This window comes from Papilio polytes, unplaced genomic scaffold (genome assembly GCF_000836215.1).
Source record: "Papilio polytes unplaced genomic scaffold, Ppol_1.0 DF824047.1, whole genome shotgun sequence".
Lineage (NCBI taxonomy): Eukaryota > Metazoa > Arthropoda > Insecta > Lepidoptera > Papilionidae > Papilio > Papilio polytes.
Window position 1 is genome coordinate 4,669,218 of NW_013525157.1, and position 19,024 is coordinate 4,688,241.

The window sequence follows — 19,024 nt, forward strand, 5'->3', positions numbered from 1 at the left end:
TTTGATAGTAGTTTGTGTCCTCTCACTTAGATTTAAAGATGTAATTAATTATTGTTTGACAAAATAGTTAAATAACATTAAAATACGTAAAACAATGATCAAAAGATATCTTAAATGTAGTGTGAAATAATGTATTAAAACACCAAAAAATGTATGTACGAACTTATGAAAAATAAATCACTAGGCGAATTAAAAAATAAAACTCAAGTTAAGTTTTAAACAATAATTTATATCTGATACATTTAATAAAGTAAGTTCTCATTTCTATAACACGGGGCTGTTAAACAATTTACAACGAGTTTTACATTACCTTCCAATACGGTTAAAAGAAATCGTTTTAGAATTTACCTTTCGTGTTTAAAAGACGCTCTTTGATTAGAAACATGACGTTGTATTAAAAATATTCGTTTATAAATGTATCTAAAATCAACACCAAGATTAAAAAGTACTTTTACATCTTCCATCAGAGGTGCGCTCGTATCCAGTAGCACAGGCGCCTCTGAAATTCTCTCTTCCAGCTTGTTCATTCGGTTTTGTGACAATCGTGCCACTCTTGGGAGTGGTTACACTAACCTTTGTCACCTCAGATCTGTCAAAAACTATCCTGTCCGCATCTCCATTATTTGGTTTTGACACTTTCACTGTTTCTTGTGGATACTGATTATTTCGTTTCTTATTTGATTGAAAAACATTCTTTATATCGTCTCCGATTTTTTGTGCGGATTCTTGAATTCTTCCAAACAGATCCACAACCACGTCTCCATTTGCTTCGGAACTTATTACAACTATCCCGACACAAAGTATTACAATGAGCGATAGCTTCATCTTGCTTAAAACGTCTCTTTCTTCTCACGGTTCTTTAGAAAATATAGTCTTACAATTAAGCTACTTTCAAGAATATGATTAGATAATGTATGACCTGGCTGACCTGGCAGCGAGATCTTTAGTCGCTTGTGATAATTGTTGCGTTCCACGAATTGATAACGAATACCACAGCACTTCAAGGAAATCGCCACTTACAAAAATTCTGCTTAATATTATTATCATTCAAATGTTTCTTATCCCACCGGATATTTTATCTGAAACGAAACTGATAGTTATTTATAGCTTGGATGTAGTGTAATAATGTAACTGTATACATTATTACATAGATTGTAAGTACAATATTGCATCTATATTGAGACATTCGCATATGTTTAAAATTACAACAAAATATATATTCATAAATTCTGCAAATTAGAGCACATCTTGTTACTTCAATACAACTTTACAGGGTAGAGGTCTATATGTTATTTTGTTAATGTTGCAAATAAAAGGTATGTATAAGTATATGTTTTCGTAACTGTAAAATACATTGATCTTACCTCTAAAATGGCAGTCTACAGTTCCCTAAATCATCTCTTCTCTCACCATCGGGACAATCTAGAACCGGCACTCTTATTATTTGACCAGTTTTGACCTTCTCGGTTGTTGTCGTCGTGGCCATACGCAATTTATCATGAAAATTGAACACAATACCACTTTGTCCAGTTGAAAACGTGTACAGAGATATAATAACTACAAACAACACAATCTTTGCGTCCATTTTATCGACTGTTATAGAACAAACTGCGCGTTAAATTCGATTATTGTTAAGTGCTGGCCCCAATCACCACCGTATCCTACACGCGCCGTAGATATCCTTCACGGCACCGTCCGTGCAGCTATTAGTGTTCAGTGGCACATCGATCATAGAGGGGCCAGGTGTGACAGTTTTGTTATCACCTCTCTGTCTATGATTCTTTTCAAATTTGTGAATGAAGAAATCCACAATGTCCTTAACGGGATTGCTAAAAGCGACGGCGATGTCCCGACCGGAGACAGGCGCGGCTTCGAGGTTCATCAGATCGAAGAATACCGAACAAATTAAGATATATCTCATAAAGCGAATCATTTTAATGTTCATTTATTTAACTCACTGATTCACTCTCATTGAATGTAAAGGAACTCATCGTATATTAAAATTAAACTGGATGTAGTCTTTATCGATGACTACGCGCCAACAAACACGTTAGAGCGGTTACAATCTCTTCACAAATGATTGGTACAAACAAATATTAAATGGAACGTTCGTTCGATAATATCGAGCTATTTACATTTTGTCGCCATGTGTGGATCTATTAATGTTGAATAGAAACTAAATCGTTTATCTATTGCGGTAGCATAATAACTTTTTAATAGTGTCTACTTAATTCCATAATTTTCCTCTCTGGTGACGTCAATTTTCTTAAGAACTATGCATGAAATTTAATAACTTTATCATGTACATGTACAGAACTAATTTCATTAATCTTAAATGTGTAATGTTTTCTTAAAAACATATTTAAGTACATAATTAATCTTTGTTTGATATTCGCTTAATTATATATCAATTTTACAATATTCTAGACCAGTGACACTATGACACGACATAATCAAATCATACTAATATTATAAATGAGTAAGTTTAGATGGATGGATGTTTGTTAGTTTGTAGCCTAAACGGCTGAATGGATTTTGATAAAATTTACCATAGACTTACAGGATAGTCAGGAAGAAAACATAAGATTTTTACTTTTGTTTTTTTTTAATTTCTCGCGGACGGAGTCAAGGGCGAAAGCTAGTCTTTTATAAAAAATTTTTCATTTCGACATTAGATGGGCAACAATCGGATTTATTTGGTTTTCGAATTAAACATACCTTTAATATTATTTACATTTAATTAGTATTCAATAGTTTTTATATTTTTCCGCTATGTTAAACACGTGCCTCGTTGCGTAGAATTATTTATAGTGTAAATAACAGTCAAATTCTTCAAACGAATACGGTATTTCGTACACGTGAGAATATTGAGACGCTTCCCGGAATTCATACCGACTTCACATTAAAAGGATTCCTGTTGTATGGCGTTGTATACATAGAAAATTTACAGATAGGAATTATAAACAAGTTTAAAGTTATTAAAATCAATATTTACGAATTGATTCTAACAATTTAAAAAATTATTTTGAAACTTTTTATGTCAGTTTTACTCTGATAATTTTTACCTTTCTATTTGGTTTATAAAAGACATGAAGGCTAAATCAAATATAAAATTAGCTCTTCGCCTTATAAATAAAATAAACCTCGACGCAAACATGTTGGTTATAAAAATATCGAACCTAAAAGATTAAAAACCAGCAACTAGCTGGTGAAAAAATGTATTTATTTTAAAATATTATTTTCAAGTTACGATTACAGAGAAAGCTCGAAATTCATCATTATAAAAAGCTCGTTAGTAGCGTCCGCAATACAAGCTCGGTTCAGCGATTTCATTCGTTCGGTAGGAATATAACTAATTTTCACGAGTGTACTGACTGACCAACTTTATAGTTCTTGGCAAATAACCTCGAAATAATGTTTCAGATCTATTGACATAACCTAATTCAACTCAAATATCACTAAAAAAATATAATATGAATATGATATACATTTAGGTTAATCAACTTTAGTTAGAAGGCCCAATTTTAGTCCCTTTTCCTCCCCACCCTTTTTCTTATAAGAAATGGATGGGAATGGCAGACTTGACGCTGGAGGAGACGCATAGGAAGAGGAAACATCCTCTTTATGTGCGTTTCCTCCGTCGGTTAAGGTAGGCAACGCATCCGCTATTGCTATGGGCAGCGGTCGCTTCGCCATTTTGGTGGAATCAGGTGACCGCTTGTTCATTTGCCACATTATAACATTAAAAAAATCAAATAGGCATTATAAACATATATATAAACTGTTTCTTAAATATTATAACAAATATTTTTACTTTTTAAATTGATAATGCAACGAAATCTGTTTGAAACAGCAGTAAGAGAATTGACTAATTTCTATGACCTTGGCCGCATCTCAGTAAAAATGTGAAAAGCATGTGTGAGCAAGGCAGGCATTTCATTATTAAAATACCTCTCTGCGGAGCGACAATATTTCAATTACGTGTTGTGACAACATTTGTAATTAAAACCATTCAAAGCGTGCCGACGGAAAAATGTATTCTATACAAAATAAACATGTCTACAATATAATTTTATTAATAAACTTCTTAATCAAACCAATTACAATTGTTTTTATATATTGAACAATTAACTTCCCAAAAAGGATTATTGTTTTGTTAAAGAAACGTTGCTATATTATATTTTACTTCGCAAGAGACTTTAAAAATTGCAACAATCAATATTCACGTATTGTTAATGCGATAGTAAACAACAAAATAAATTTTAATGGCAGCCATGTTATAAAATTAAACGAATCCGATTCCAGATCTGCATCGGGAGCAATTTATGGATTAATTAACTCGTACGAAGGCTTTTCACATGCACAACAGAATCGGTTCACGTTTTAATTTTTATGTTTATTAAAATCATTCAAACGTGCTTCGATAAAATGTTTTTATTTAAAAAATAACAATGTAAAACTCCTTACTTGACACCATTTATTAAAAAAAGAATAATGTAAAATATTACAGCAATGTACATTTTCATTAATAATTATAATTACAGTTCTCCATGAAACATTGTCTTTTCGTTATTGACAATTCCTGCAGTTAAAAAATTAACTCTTGAAATGTTTTCCTTTTTTATGCTGAAATAGACAAAAAAAAATACATGTCTTTTAACACAACTTTTACCAAGTTACCTTTACATGCAAGACTAGAATAGAACCGTAAAGCAACCGCGTAATAAGCGTTAAATATTCAAGAGTTGTTTGTAAAGAAGTTTCCTTGACCTGGCTCGAGTAAACTTACAATAATTAAGTCTGAACTTAACGCACAATCTAAGCAAGCGATCTAAGGTTAATGCACACATTTATAGTCATGTCGAAAAAAGTTTAGTTTGCTAGTAATTTAATGCTAGCAACCTGGAACGCACTACCGATTAGTATAGTAAGTCATCAGTGACACATTTAGACGCAAGGGTAATAGCAGACATTGCTGTTACGCTAAAGAAATATTAAAAATAAAAACGAGAAATCCAGCTACAGTTCAGTTAATGATTACATAAAAATAAGGCGCTATATTAACTCGAAACGCTCTATTGAAGTAACGTTCGAAGGAACTTACTTTTGTCAATGCAAATTGCATCAATCCTCGATTTGTTAATATCAATTTCTTGTTATAACTGCGATAAGAAAATACTTTATAAACCGTTACCGGTAATTTAATCACTCTTTCTATAAACTAGTAACCCAGTCATACAGGATGTTCCACTAGTGACTATTCTTGATAAATTTACTTACGTGATGGGATGACTCATTTTTGTTATCATTACATTTCTCATTATCTTCTTCAGAAGACGATGAAGATGAAGACGAAGAGTCATCTTTACCACGACCCTGTAATTATTAACAAGTATAGATTAATATGTGGTTGACTTTATCCTAATAACTAAGTTAACTAGATACTATAGTACGTACTGGTGACGTCACCAGAGAAAACTAGTATTTAATTCTGATCATTTTAAAAAGGTATACCATATATGTTTGACTAGCTCCTCGCAACGGCGCCTACGTGACAGAAAAAAATTTAGCCTATGTTACACACTGATAACGTAGCTTTTTAATAGTGAAAGAATTTTTGTAATCGGCGCAGTAGTTTTTGAGTTACTTCAATTCATACAATACAGATCTTTCCTCTTTATAACATTAGTATAGAAGTCTAGATTTAGAAGCATGACTGCAGATAACTTACGCATTTATCGTCTTCTTCTGATGACGAAGACGAGGACGAGGAGGATGACGATGAGTCTACACAATTACTCTTCTTTCTGCCGTGACCCTGCAATAACAATTGTAAATTAAATCTAAAGAAAATCTGGAAGACCCTCAGCCAAGATTACAGATAAATAAAGTGTGTATTAGACAACAAGACCATGGGTGTCACCTTAAAATTAAAAAAAAACTGCAACTGGTTAGTATAGAGACCAAAGTTTAAATTAATCTTTTAAGAGAAGGTGTACGGTACTATTCATTTAAGAGCTTTTTCTTTTCGATTTTAAATAATCTTATAGCAGGCGCACACCTTTGACCAACTATCGTACAACTGTTCTGCGATTGTCGATTGTTTCGCGGCCAATTTAACTGTTTATTTGCGCAACTAAAAATCGAGTAGTGTGCCTCCATATAAGGTCATAGGAATCACAGCGAGATATATCCCAACAAATAATAAAAAATTAGAATTTCAGTTTTGTTACCACTCTTACGTATCTATTAAGCTGGAAAAAAATAAGACGGCAAAAGTTGGGGGAACAGTTTCATCATTATTGCTCATTAGAGCCGCAATTGAGGCTCGCTTGAAGAAACCCGCCGCCGCCGTAACGCGAACATTCTCCAAACAAATTGGAGTGTTCCGCTGCGTACAACTACACCCAGACTCTACGTAGGTAGGCAGCGTGTATAACTCTAAAACTTTTGGTAATTAAACCCTCGTATTGAACTCAATGTGATTTAAAAATAGCGCTTTTAAAAACCTCAACATGTTTGTAACAAGACGATGATTATACAAATTAAATTCTTTAAAATCTTATTAACGTATTGTTTTAAATCATTTTATTTTATTTACTAATTTTCGCGCGCGTAAATAAGTAAGTAGCCTATATGTTCTTCCAGATTATCCTCTACATCTATACTAAATTTCATCGAAATCCATTCAGCAGTTTAGACTACAAAGTTTAACATACATTCATCCACCCGAATTTCGCATTTATAATATTAGTAAAATTTCTTTATCTTTCAACATTTTGATAAAATTGTTACTTTTAGACTTCTACTTTTGATACTTGATTTATTACTCTATTACCTTTTTGTCATCATCTTCCTCTGATGATGATGATGATGATGATGATGATGATGATGACGAAGATGATGAATCATCCTTGTATCTATTCTGAAATGAAATATAGCCAATAAATTACATTATTTAGGGAAAATATAAATAAGTTAATAATTTGCGTAATATATTGATCTAAACAAAGATAATAACTATGAACAACATCAACAACTATCTAACCTTTGCTCTGATCTAATTTAGCTGAATTCGTGATAACCTCTTTTGTATTCAATAAGTGGTTCAATAACAATTTAACCCTAATTACATAAATCATTAAAGGTCTACTATTGTTGCGTTTATATTTGAGCAACGACCGTAATGGTAGATGTATGAAACATATTTTATTTTGACTATTCAATTTTTGAGTATTTAATACTCGTACTGTCTGGTCAAGTGTGCGGGATTTCATTAAGTTTAGATTAAGAATTAAGGATTTTGTGATCGAATCTACTCTTTATCTATGTCTTTATAATTTGTAATGATAATTCAAGTCCGTAAATTGAATAGACGTTCTAATTCTTAATAATTTATTCGATAAATAAATTCTTACCTCACTGCTACCGCATGGTGAATGAGAGATTTTCTGTCTGAAAACAAATGAATATTTGTATCTTAACATCTCTAAAACGCTATAATTATTTTTTTCTATAATGCAATAATTTAATTAATTCTTTTTATAATCAAACAAGTAAGCGGTCACCTGAATCCACCGAAATGGAAAGCGACCGCTGCCCAGAAACATCCGCCATTGCAGATGCTTTGCCTACCCTTAATAAACGGAGGATGAGACGCACATAAAGAGGACATTTCCCCTTTCTATGCTTTTCCTCCACCATCAAATCCACTTTTCCTTCCCATCCTTTCCTCTTGACAAAAGGGTGGAAAGAGAAAGGGACTAAAATTGGAAAATCGGAATTGCTTCCACTTCACGCCTGTTTCTGTGTGGTCGTGGTATTTCACCGGGCGAGCCGGCCCATTGGTCCGAAGATGTTAAAGCGGGCTCTACCACCACTGTTATTTACGATGAAGACTATGAGTATAAAATAGAAGAACCGTGGTTCGATATTGCTTATGTTTTTGTTATAAAATAAAGCATTTACTACAATTCATGTATATGATATTGTTTTGATTTTAGTAATTAGTACAAAAGTAAGTTGGCATAGAAATCTTTAAAAAATAAGTGCTTACCCCGTGGAACATGACCTAGCATCAGTAAGCGCCAACAGAACAAACGTACACAATATTATAAGCACACCTTTATTCATGTTTGTCTCTTCCAAAGAACTGAAATGATCGTTTTTAAATTATTCATTTAATAAGGAAGTAACTGCTAGGTAACTTAAAAAAAATACAAGACAAAAGAGAATTGTTGATAAACAAGTATGATTTATTTTATAATATTACTTACCTAAAACAAAAAGATTTACTTGTAAATCAAATCAACACGGCTGCTGATGTTGAAATTAAGATTTGCACTACAAATCCAACTGACTAGTTTGGGATACGACTATAGTAGGTCACTTGATAAGCCGTAGATATACAACAAATGCAATGAAAACATCGCAATAATTAGCAGCAGTAACTCTAATAATGTTAAAGGTCTAGAATTCTAGACAATTCTAGCAAAATTAATCCTCGCAAATTCAATGTTACCTATAGTTATTCATTTCTAAGAAGCATAATATAAAGTTACTAAAATATAACTACAATAAAAATAAAATAGTACGAAGCCTTGATTGCTATAGGATTTAACATTATCCTTTAGTAAATATTTAAAGGCTTATATAAACTTATAAGTCCACTAGCTTTCGCCCGCGACTTCGTCCACGTGGATTTAAAAAAATCAGTAGTGAGTACCCTATATGTTTTTCCGAACTATCATTAAATGCAGGCCAAACTTCATCGAAATCAGTTCAGCCGTTTAAGCTAAAAACGATAACAAACATCCATCCATCTAAATTTTCGCATTTATAATATTAGTATGTTTATAAGGGCACAACAAACGTCCCACTCAATTATCTGCGGCTTATCAACATTATTCGATAAACGATTCGCCGTCAGCAAGAAAACAAGCTGCTTACACAAATAGAAGGGATTTTAATATTCTTAAGTAGTGATACTGCTGCGCTCTATAAAGGACTTGCAAAGTAATCCACTGAAGGCGCGGGCTATCTCGCAAATCTGCTTGGGTCATCGCAACCTTTTCACAAATAAACAGGTTTCGTCGAATAAAAAAAACCGCTTATTTACGAGCACGGCGAAATATGAACGACTATTTATTCGTAATCCGTTTTAGGGTTCCGTAGTGGAATTAATTTAAAAATATGTACATTTTTTTAGTTATATAACGTTGAAATAATTAAGCCAGCGGCATAATTTTGACGTTTTAAAACCAGATGTAACTTGTGTCTGACCATCGATATCCTAAGAAAAGTGCACTCCTTATAAAAGGATCAAGTTTTTAATTTCACACCGACGGAGTCGTGGGCGAAAGCTAGTCATTTTTTATTTAAGTATAAATGTATCAAACTAAAATTAAAAAATATAATGTATTAAACTAAAATTTTAAAAACCTTGTTCATTGAAATTATTACTAGAAAATTTTTATTTTATGAATATTTGGAAGGCAAAGTTTTACTATAAAAAAGGGAGTTTGGAATATACAGAGGAAACTTAAAAGATCCAAACAGCAAACCCTTACCTGCTTATTTGAAACTTATTGAATTTAGCTTGAATGAGCGCTGAATGTATTAGTCGCGAGTAAAATTACGGACCGGTTTAAACTTTCCGATGGAAGGGAGTTCGAAAATGGCATTATAAATTTAGCAGTTTACAATCACTGCGCTACTCGGCGGAGGCAAAAAACCTTCGCGGCAAACTCGTTCTAACTTTTCCTATTTTTCTGCGTTAATTTCACCTGAACCCATTACACTTTGCAACAATTCTTAGTGCGAACGTTTCTATTAGGATGTTTAAATTGTATTTTAAATGGCTTTTCCCAAGTTTCGAAGGGACCAGAAACGATTGCGTTTTTAATACAGAACAAAAATCATTTTAAGTTTTTATACACGATGAAGTTTTCTTACTGACTTTGGTATTTTCTTACGTTTTTTTTTTCTGAACATAAATGGAATTCTAATTTTAACCTTCTTAACGTGTATACCTTCTTTTTTTTTATGTATCCTTTTCCAGATTATTATCCTAACAATAAAATTTAATACTAAGTTTACAAGTAGTTTTCAATTTATTAGTATAACTTATCTCTTATTAAGATTTATACTAACATCGCCTCAGATTATAAATATTAATCGAGAGATTTGATTATTCTTCCGTGTATAGGGTGCCTTAATTGCAGCGAATCAAGTTACCTGTAACGAATGAAAACGGTTGTCGCAATAGTAACAGAAAATTGGTAGCAAAGTTGAGCAATGAAATGTTAAGGATGAATAAGTTAATTGGGCCCCGGAGCGTATCGGGCCTGCTGCGGCACAGAGGAATGCATTTAAATTGGATTTTAAGAGTAGAAATCACCGTCGCCCCGGCCCCGCCTCCCTCAGTCTTGTTAGACTCAATCTCAAAGTTTACGTAAACGAATAAACCTTCCCCGTGGAACTGAATTTATTGGTATCAATTCGACTGTGCTTTTTATACTTATATCGCTATTCATCTGCATCACAATGTATTTTCAATTCAAGGGACGGCACCGGATTAATTATTCATGCATACGATTATTAAAGCGCTTCGAGCCGTTCTGGCAAAATTCGCCGGAAAATTTATCAACTTACGTTCTAATAGAATAAGGTTTAAATATTTTTTATTCTCTATGGGTGTTAATTATGGACTTGTGAGTTGTAGAAGTGATTTGTTACGGATGTTATGGAGCGTGAAATGTGGTCACCTTGACCAACACATTTGCGGTGGTCGATGTAAACTCTGGTACAGTTTTCTTGTATAATCTTCATCTTTTCCAATACTACTCGAATAGCTTTTTATAAAGTCTGTATACTCATATATAGATATCTTAAAGATATCTATCTATCTATCACTATAAATATTAATTACTCATTTCTATACTCATTTTATGAAATTGAAAGTTTTGTATGTAAGGACTAGCCTCAAAACTATTAGACCGTTTTTGAAAATTCTTTTACCATTGGAGAGCTACATTAACACTAAGTAAAATAGTCTAAATATTTTACTAGGTTTAATATACGCGCGAAGTCGCCAATAAAAACTAGTAAATAATAAATTAATTTACTTGTAACATAAAATATTGTATCACAATTTATCCGGTAGGTGGCAGTGTGCATACGTAATACGTCGGGACTGAAGGAACTTCAGCGGAACACTGGGTTAGCAAGTTGGGAAAATTTCAACCATGAATATTACATCTTATAACCCGTAAACTTTTAGTTTCAAGACTTCGTTGTGGAAGATAGGAATAGGTAAATAGTAATCGGTAACAAACCCAAGGATTTCATAATTGTTTATTTATTATACATATTTAATGGCATCAATTTAGATACTCATAAATAATTTATTCTGATACAAATACAGTACCAAAGAATTCAGTATAAAAATACCACGAGGATTTAATTCGCGTAATACATTTTACTACGCTCATTACATAAATGTAATTTTAATTCCGTCTCTCAAAATACATCGACGCAAAATATCGTAACGGTTTGGTTAATTCCGGGGAAAAACGGCGCGAGTGCCCTCGTAAATGTTGGTTGAGTGTAGGGCTGTGGCAAATCATTACGACCGACAAAAATTACTGTATGGGTAGACCTGCTTTGCGTAGCTCTGTTATTCCCTTTATACATTGAGTCAAGAGCCAACGTCATTACAGGAATTTATTTTATGTTAGAAAATATTATTTATGTTGAAAATAGCAAGGTATTTAATAAAAAAAGGAGGTTGTAGACGAAATTTGAATAGATGAAAATGAGAAAGTAAAAGTATAATAGTCATAAACATATTTGATTTTTACTTTCTGATTTTCATAGAACAAACTGGCGACTAATTCATAAAAATATAAATAATCTTTTTAATTGTTGCCTTAAATTAAAATGAACGTGTGGGAAAATAGCAACGATCAAATCAGACGTCAGAAAAGTGACTAAAATAAAAATATAAAGGTATGGAATATGCGCAGGTCGAATCTTAATTATAAAAGCATTCTACACATATAGCTCGAACGTCAGATTATAAGAAATAGAAGTAGGCAGGGGTGGTGTAGTGGCAATGCGTAGCTCCGCGGGAAGAAAACGGTTTTCTTTACGAGCTATTCCGCTGAGCCAATATTTCTTCGCGACAGTGCGCGCCATCATAAAATAAAACGAAAAATTCCAGAGCACAGCCCCGGGCCGCCATGAAAATCATAAGAGGCGAGGTTTTATTAGCTATCGGCGCGGCCACTGCCTTCTCAGGTGATTAATAACATAAACAACACCTATATGCTTTTACAACTATTGGATGGAGTCAATAAAATAGGCGAGAATGAAATCTGTCCATTGGCAGTAAAGATTTTATGCGAGACAGTTATTAAAATTTACTTGAATATCAGTAATTTATTTACCAAATCTATTGCGGTTCGTTGGTAATTAAATATGAATTATTGACATCAACGTCCTATTATCCGTAGTGTTTGTTCAGTTTATATTGTTTCGCATGTCATACAAGTTTTCAGATCGAAACGATCGCTACGATGCTAGCAAACAATAAAACTAATAAAGATCAAATAATACTCTTTTCCTGATAACATACGTTAACTGGTCTCGGTAACGACGTCTATGAGCGGATTGAGTACACTCAGAATGTCCTCTCAAATACTCGAACAACAAATGCTTGACAAAGTACTCTGCCAATTTACATTCCCCTTTTTCAAGTATTCCAAATCAGAAATGACTTAAGTATACTGATTGTTTCCAAACACGTATAGGTAGCATATTGCTATGTGTTATCGAAAAGTATGTCAAAAAATATCAGAAAGTTTTTTTCCTTACTTGGTTGCAACAAACTTCGACCAATTATTTCGTAATTTTACCCCAAATGTTATTCCAAATACTTGTGCTTATGATTTTACACATTGAAAAGAAGTTATTATACTGATTTTTGTTACTTCGTGCATCGGGTCTGGTCTTTGTCTATCGTAACTCTTTAATATTTATTTGTTAAAAGATTTAATACAATCAAATGTTAAATTAAAAATTAAAAAAATGTCAAGATTGCAAAGCGTTAAATTACTTGGATAAAGGTAAAGACGTAAATTGTCGAAGGAAATCATAACAGAGATTTTACTGGCCGGCATTCGAAGGCGGGAAAAGATTGTTTCAGAACTCAAACAGAAGCGAGGCGATAATAACAATGTCGTCACTTCCTCAATATCATTCCTCCAATATTTCTAAAGCACGAGATTCCCAATAAAGTTTTATTCCTTTGATTTTTTTCGTTCTCTTTATGGGGTCGTTGTAAATTAAGCTCATAGGCCTATAACTTTTGAAAGCTTTTGCTTGCTCTGGAAATCATATTACGTATTATTTAATTGATATTGTTCTTACGATTAATACAAATGTTTTTCAATGTCATAAATTACTCAAACTGAAATCTTTACACTTCTCTAAACAAATAAGTCGATCACGTTACAACATCCAACAAATTGCCTTTACCAAAGTTAAGAATCTTTAACTCTCAGATTGTTTCGTTCCAATCACACCGTTTGTCCGACACCCAGCTTGTTTACAAGTTGGTGTACGATACATTTAATTGGCATACAATTGGAGACGAGTTTATATGGAGCAGAGAAGTAAAGAAAAGTTTCCCTCACCGACAGAGTAATTTATATAAGAATATAATACTAATAATGTAAAATAGATAACAGGTGAGCGAAAGGATTAACAATATTCAAATAGAGACTTACGGTGACCGACATTACTATTTGAAGCAGTCCGGAAGGCCGGTCCCGCCAGCCGGCAGGGAGATTGTGCGGTACTCCGGGTATTTTACTGGTTCGCTTCACTGATCCCTTTTTCTCGCACATCATTATTCAAGTTAAATGGACAGGCCCGGTCAGGTTAGTGGATGAGTAACGAAAATTCACAGTAAAGAGCAAGGATATATCGAGCGTGCGGGTAACAGATCACTCTCGGACAAATGTTCCTTCTCATCACTACTTATTCCGACCTAAATGAAAATTTAAAATGATACTGTACATGTGAAATGGAAAATTCTTTATCTATTGACGATATGATACGTACAGTGCATTTGTACTCATAATTGTAGCTTGACTATTAATTCGCCGTAAAGAAAGAAATACAGGCGTGGGGGACCTAAAGCATATTTTTTAGTCTTTAAGTCTAACTATTGCATCCATATCAGAAGTAAGTGCCGATAGTACACAAAAATTGAATCTAAACGGTACTAGCAGAATGAAAACATTGACTCGATTTCCATCCATGAACGATGTGAGCATCTCTGAACGTAGACACAAGTGACGTGGGTCCCAGTGCTGCGGCGCCGAGACGTCGGCCATTTGCGAACATTCAACAATCGCATTGCATCCCTCCAGAGACCTTTTCATACGTCTCGTCCATGCTATAGAATTTGATACAAACTTTGATTGATGTACGACACAAAACACTTTGTTTTTCATTACTTTGTAATTTCTGGTGACGTTTGAAATTAAAGCATTTTGTTTGAAGATGCGTCATTTTTTTGTTGTCAAAAACGTTTTAATAGCTGTCAGTTTATGGGTTTTGCACAATTTATTAGCATTTGTTAGCAATTGATATAATAGCGTCGTTTTGTTTGATAGATGTAAGTCGAAATAAAGAATTCCATTGCGACTATTTCTCCTTTCCAACATTTTTTTGGTATTCATAAATATATTCATGTGAATGCCTAAATCTGTCCCTATTGCGGGACAATGTGCGAGCACTTGACCCCGAGATGATTCAGACCTTAGTGATTTAAATAAACGTCTGTTATATTTTACTTTAAGACAATTTTTTGCTATGATTGTACTCTTATTTATTTAAGAGATTTAGATGTCTGGACGTCGTTTTGAATACTTTTTTTTTTAAATCACGAATAGAGTAAATCAAGTCATTCTTAAAGATTACTTATCTATTAATTCGAACCAACGTTGGATGTCCAAGTGGTATAACCTGTTTTTTTAATAAAACTAAAAACCGAAAGGCTTACAAATCGTAAGAAAATGTCATAAAACTTCAATATTTCGTCTTGTGTATAATCGTAATAAATACTTAAAATACGAAAACCCAATCTCACCTGTTCCCAAAACATCCAAGTTTTGAACTAATCGCATTTGCTCCGAATTCAAAGCCATTTGTACTCGAGATATAGAAACTGGCGCACAATCGAATCACTCTAATTGGAACTAACTAGGGGCAAATATTGTGTTGTTATGGAAAATTTCCTATTTCGTATTATATGTTTGATATGTGAATCAGAGACATTAAAAAAAAAGAATCCTGGCTATTTGTCTATCAAATTTATTATTTTTTAAATTACATTTACAACTTCGCTTAGTTTCACCATATTATGTCAGGCTATAAGAAAACACAGATAATAAATAATAAAAGTCTAGGGTAATGTAGTAAAGTTGGTCATCATTAAGAGAAGCGTATAGTCATCACTCTGTGTTACCATTAACGTAATAGTTCCTGCCGTGTGAGAGATGACCTACGTGCCCCTGAAATGAGATCACATAATTATCACGTAAATGAGTTTACCTAAGTAACAAATTACCTTTGCCTTATTAAACGCCTAAAGAAATTCGCCGTATTATTTGATAAGGAAGATAAAGGTACAATCATTACTCCTTATTAGGTTACGTTAACTTCTTATAGCTACTTCGTGATCCTAACATTGACCAAAATAAGTCATAGTTTAGAATAAGTATTTTATTTTATACACATATTGCAAGGCATATTAACGTTCACGAATATTAATAACTGGCTGTTTCCGTGCGGCTTAATCCGCGTAAAATTTTAAACATTTTATGTTATTGTTTACATTTCTCAAAATGTCAATTGCAAATGTCGAAATTTAAATGCACAAATGACAACCATGGCTGCCTTGCTTTCTTAATGTTGGCAGCTTTTATGGTCCCTTTCTCACGTTACTCACCTTAAGGTTTTTTGCAATCTATTTACCCCCAAAGCTTTCAAGCGTGAAAATATATAGACAAAAGCGTGTCGTAAGTCTAGGGCTTTTTATTAAAGAAAGAATTATTCAAAAATATTCTGTGATTGCTGACGCCAAGAAGTAGTGTATGTTTACGCTTTATTATATTAAGTATAGAGTGTAGATATAGATAAAATATTTTAATAATCATGCTACTGTTAAAGTATTACTTTTCAATTATTTCTTTTTAATTTTGTGTGCCCAATAAAAGTCTGATGTTCCTATAGCAATGGGGGCAATTAGATGGCTCGTAAAGCGACTGGTAAACACGCCGGGTGTCGGCTAAACGACGTGATTGGAAGAAAACAAGCCGTGACTTAGGGGATATCGGCGTCGTCGCTAAAGACAAATTGTTTGAGGAAGACATTACGTCACGTGGCTTAATGTTATGTGATCTCCTTTCAACGACTTGTTTATACGAGTTACGTTTAATAAATGTCAACAACGTCTCTATGTACACCTTTCTCAATATCTTATTAAACTTGATCTTGATAATAGAACAAAAAATCGAAGATATGTGTAAAGCCAACCTACTTGCAATTGGCCAGCATGGTTGACAATAATCTAGTAATAAGCTAGGGTTCGAATTCTATACTGGAAAAGTAGAGTAAGCTGATGGTGATGAATATGTAATTCTAAAAGGTAGAGCGACATATGGATTACTATTTGGCAAGATGCACATACAACGTATTCTTATTTTCATTATGGAAACTGTAGATAAAGACGTTATTCACTTCCCAGCATCACACAGTACTATATTGCGCAGTGAAAGGTAAGGGTCTGGCATTATTCATAGCAGACTTTACTAATGCATTTTATGGTCGCGGAAAATATTTACGAGGCGCAGGTGAACGCAAAAAAACGTCGGCAAGCTCCTAATCTTCTTTTTATATTAGGTTTATGGGCTACAAAACTCTTAGTCTGGAGAATTCTACTTTTGTATTTAATGTTCAGAGGTCTGATTGAAAAATAAAAATATAATATTTAAAACGTAAACTGTTTTAATCTACTTCTCGTATAAAATGTAGAGTTTTGGCATAATTTTCCTTTAGTTATGGTTAGCGCTTTATCGTTTGATGAAGTTCCTATTTTGTGATAGCATTGTCTTATTGACAAACCATCTACTTTTCTCTTTTCCCAATGACTCTAAATCGTTGGTTCCGTCTTTTGTTATAATATTTTCCTCAGAGTAAAATGCAAAATGCATACAATTTCGAATTAAAATTCTTCAGTATAGAAGACATACGAAGTAAAGCGTTCAACATGTTGCTACCTAACAATAGAGCCATCGTGCAGGCATAAGAATTTGCTGATCCCGTTCTACATACGTTCCACAATACACTGTAACCGCTCTCCGCTACAGCAGTGGACGTATGGAGTGCACTCAGCTTGTAGTACTCACCAAAATGCTAGTCGTACGACAAACACTTGACAAAATACTCTGCCAATTGTGTCGGGACCCCGCCCTCAATTGTTCGAGATGAAAAATGGCTTATTCGGATTGTTCGTGAACAAATGCGTGGCTTTCGGGTCATTACGCTTTGTTTTAGGAGCAAGCACAACAAAAAAATCGTTGTAAAAAGCTAAAAATTTTCCACGCTTCCGCCCTCTACAACAGAAAGCACCTAAGCAGTATTTAAACTACGGCCAATTGTTTCGTTCCCGAAAATTTGTAGCGTAAAATGAAATTTATTTTTTACATTGTTCTCTACACCATTGTTTAATCAACTGGGAAGATTGACTTTGTATGAGTTTTATTTTTCCTAATGAATTTCGTGTCCTAACAACTCGGCGGCCCAGTTTCTGTCATTGTTGTACAAATATCTCTTTCCAATTTTATTGTAGTGTCTAAAAAGATTATTGGCTTGGTTTTTCTTTTCGTTTAAGTTTTTATTTTTACACCAGATTCATACGATTTTTTTTTTAATCATTCGCTGAAATAAAGTTAAAGAAGAAACAATTAATCCTAGATACATGTTTTTAAATAAGTTGTCGAAGTCTTAAACCGTATTATCCCCAAATAAAACTCTGGCAACGTCCGCAGTATTTATGACATTGTTTATCAGAAATCTATTTATACCAGCTTTATTTAATCACTTTTTGTATCTTTAAAACCTTTTACAAACAGATACGCTATAATTAATTTACTTCCTTCTTTTTTAATTCAGTATGGAAGTGAATTATAATCGATTGAAATTTGTTATCAAGAAATATTTAAGAAACTAACTATAAACTGAAGTAGATTAAATTTCAAATACCACTCATCTTCGTATTAGAGGCGTGCTAACTCTCAGAGCTGCCTTAAAACTCATCATATTAAACTAACCGAGAGGGATGAATGGCCATTAATTAATTAAGCCAAGCCCTTCGTGATTCCTCTCAGAGGATCCATTCATTAATTAATATTACCATGTGCTGATTTGTACGAGTTTTTCAAAACCCTGCTTGTTTAAGTTTATATTCAAAGATTTATAGTACGAATACTGAACGAAAAATCATCTTTACTTAACGTTATAAATTACATCCTCTGTAATTAACAGGATTCCCCTTTATAGTAGAATTTAGTAAGGATTTCACCATGGCTTTAATTAAACTTCAACAAAATCATCACCGACCTAATAATGTTTATTATTGAGAGTAATTTAACATAAGAATTTACAAAGAAGTCTCTCTTTCACTATATATTCAGTATTTTTATAAACTAACCGCAAACTACGAGAATTTTATAGAAAGCTATTCAGTTTATAATTTGGAAAAACCTTCGTTTAACTATTTTTATAGCACAAGATAGGCTAACTATCAGGACAACACACCTCTGTCTACTAGTCGTACCTGTGAAGAAAAACCATGATGACGTCTTACGTTTCAAATATAATATTTAACCTAATGTCGCGTGTTATAACGCTATATTCCTAAGCTAAAGGCAAAAGGTCGTTGTCATTATTC

At 33.2% G+C, this 19,024-nt stretch overlaps 2 protein-coding genes across 2 annotated transcripts; both read right to left on the reverse strand.

Moving 5' to 3' along the window:
* Positions 1-208: 208 nt before the first annotated feature.
* Positions 209-1,079, reverse strand: LOC106100825 (plasmatocyte-spreading peptide-like). Its single transcript, XM_013279879.1, has one exon. It carries the CDS (start codon positions 823-825, stop codon positions 439-441), a length of 387 nt encoding a protein of 128 aa, XP_013135333.1. The 5' UTR covers positions 826-1,079; the 3' UTR covers positions 209-438.
* Positions 1,080-4,546: 3,467 nt separating this feature from the next.
* LOC106100823 (suppressor protein SRP40-like) lies at positions 4,547-8,339 on the reverse strand. Its single transcript, XM_013279878.1, has 7 exons — positions 8,277-8,339; positions 8,057-8,152; positions 7,419-7,455; positions 6,839-6,925; positions 5,732-5,818; positions 5,281-5,376; positions 4,547-4,626 (listed from the first exon to the last, which is right to left on the reverse strand). Exons 2-7 carry the CDS (start codon positions 8,131-8,133, stop codon positions 4,597-4,599), a joined length of 414 nt encoding a protein of 137 aa, XP_013135332.1. The 5' UTR covers positions 8,134-8,152; positions 8,277-8,339; the 3' UTR covers positions 4,547-4,596.
* Positions 8,340-19,024: the final 10,685 nt, after the last annotated feature.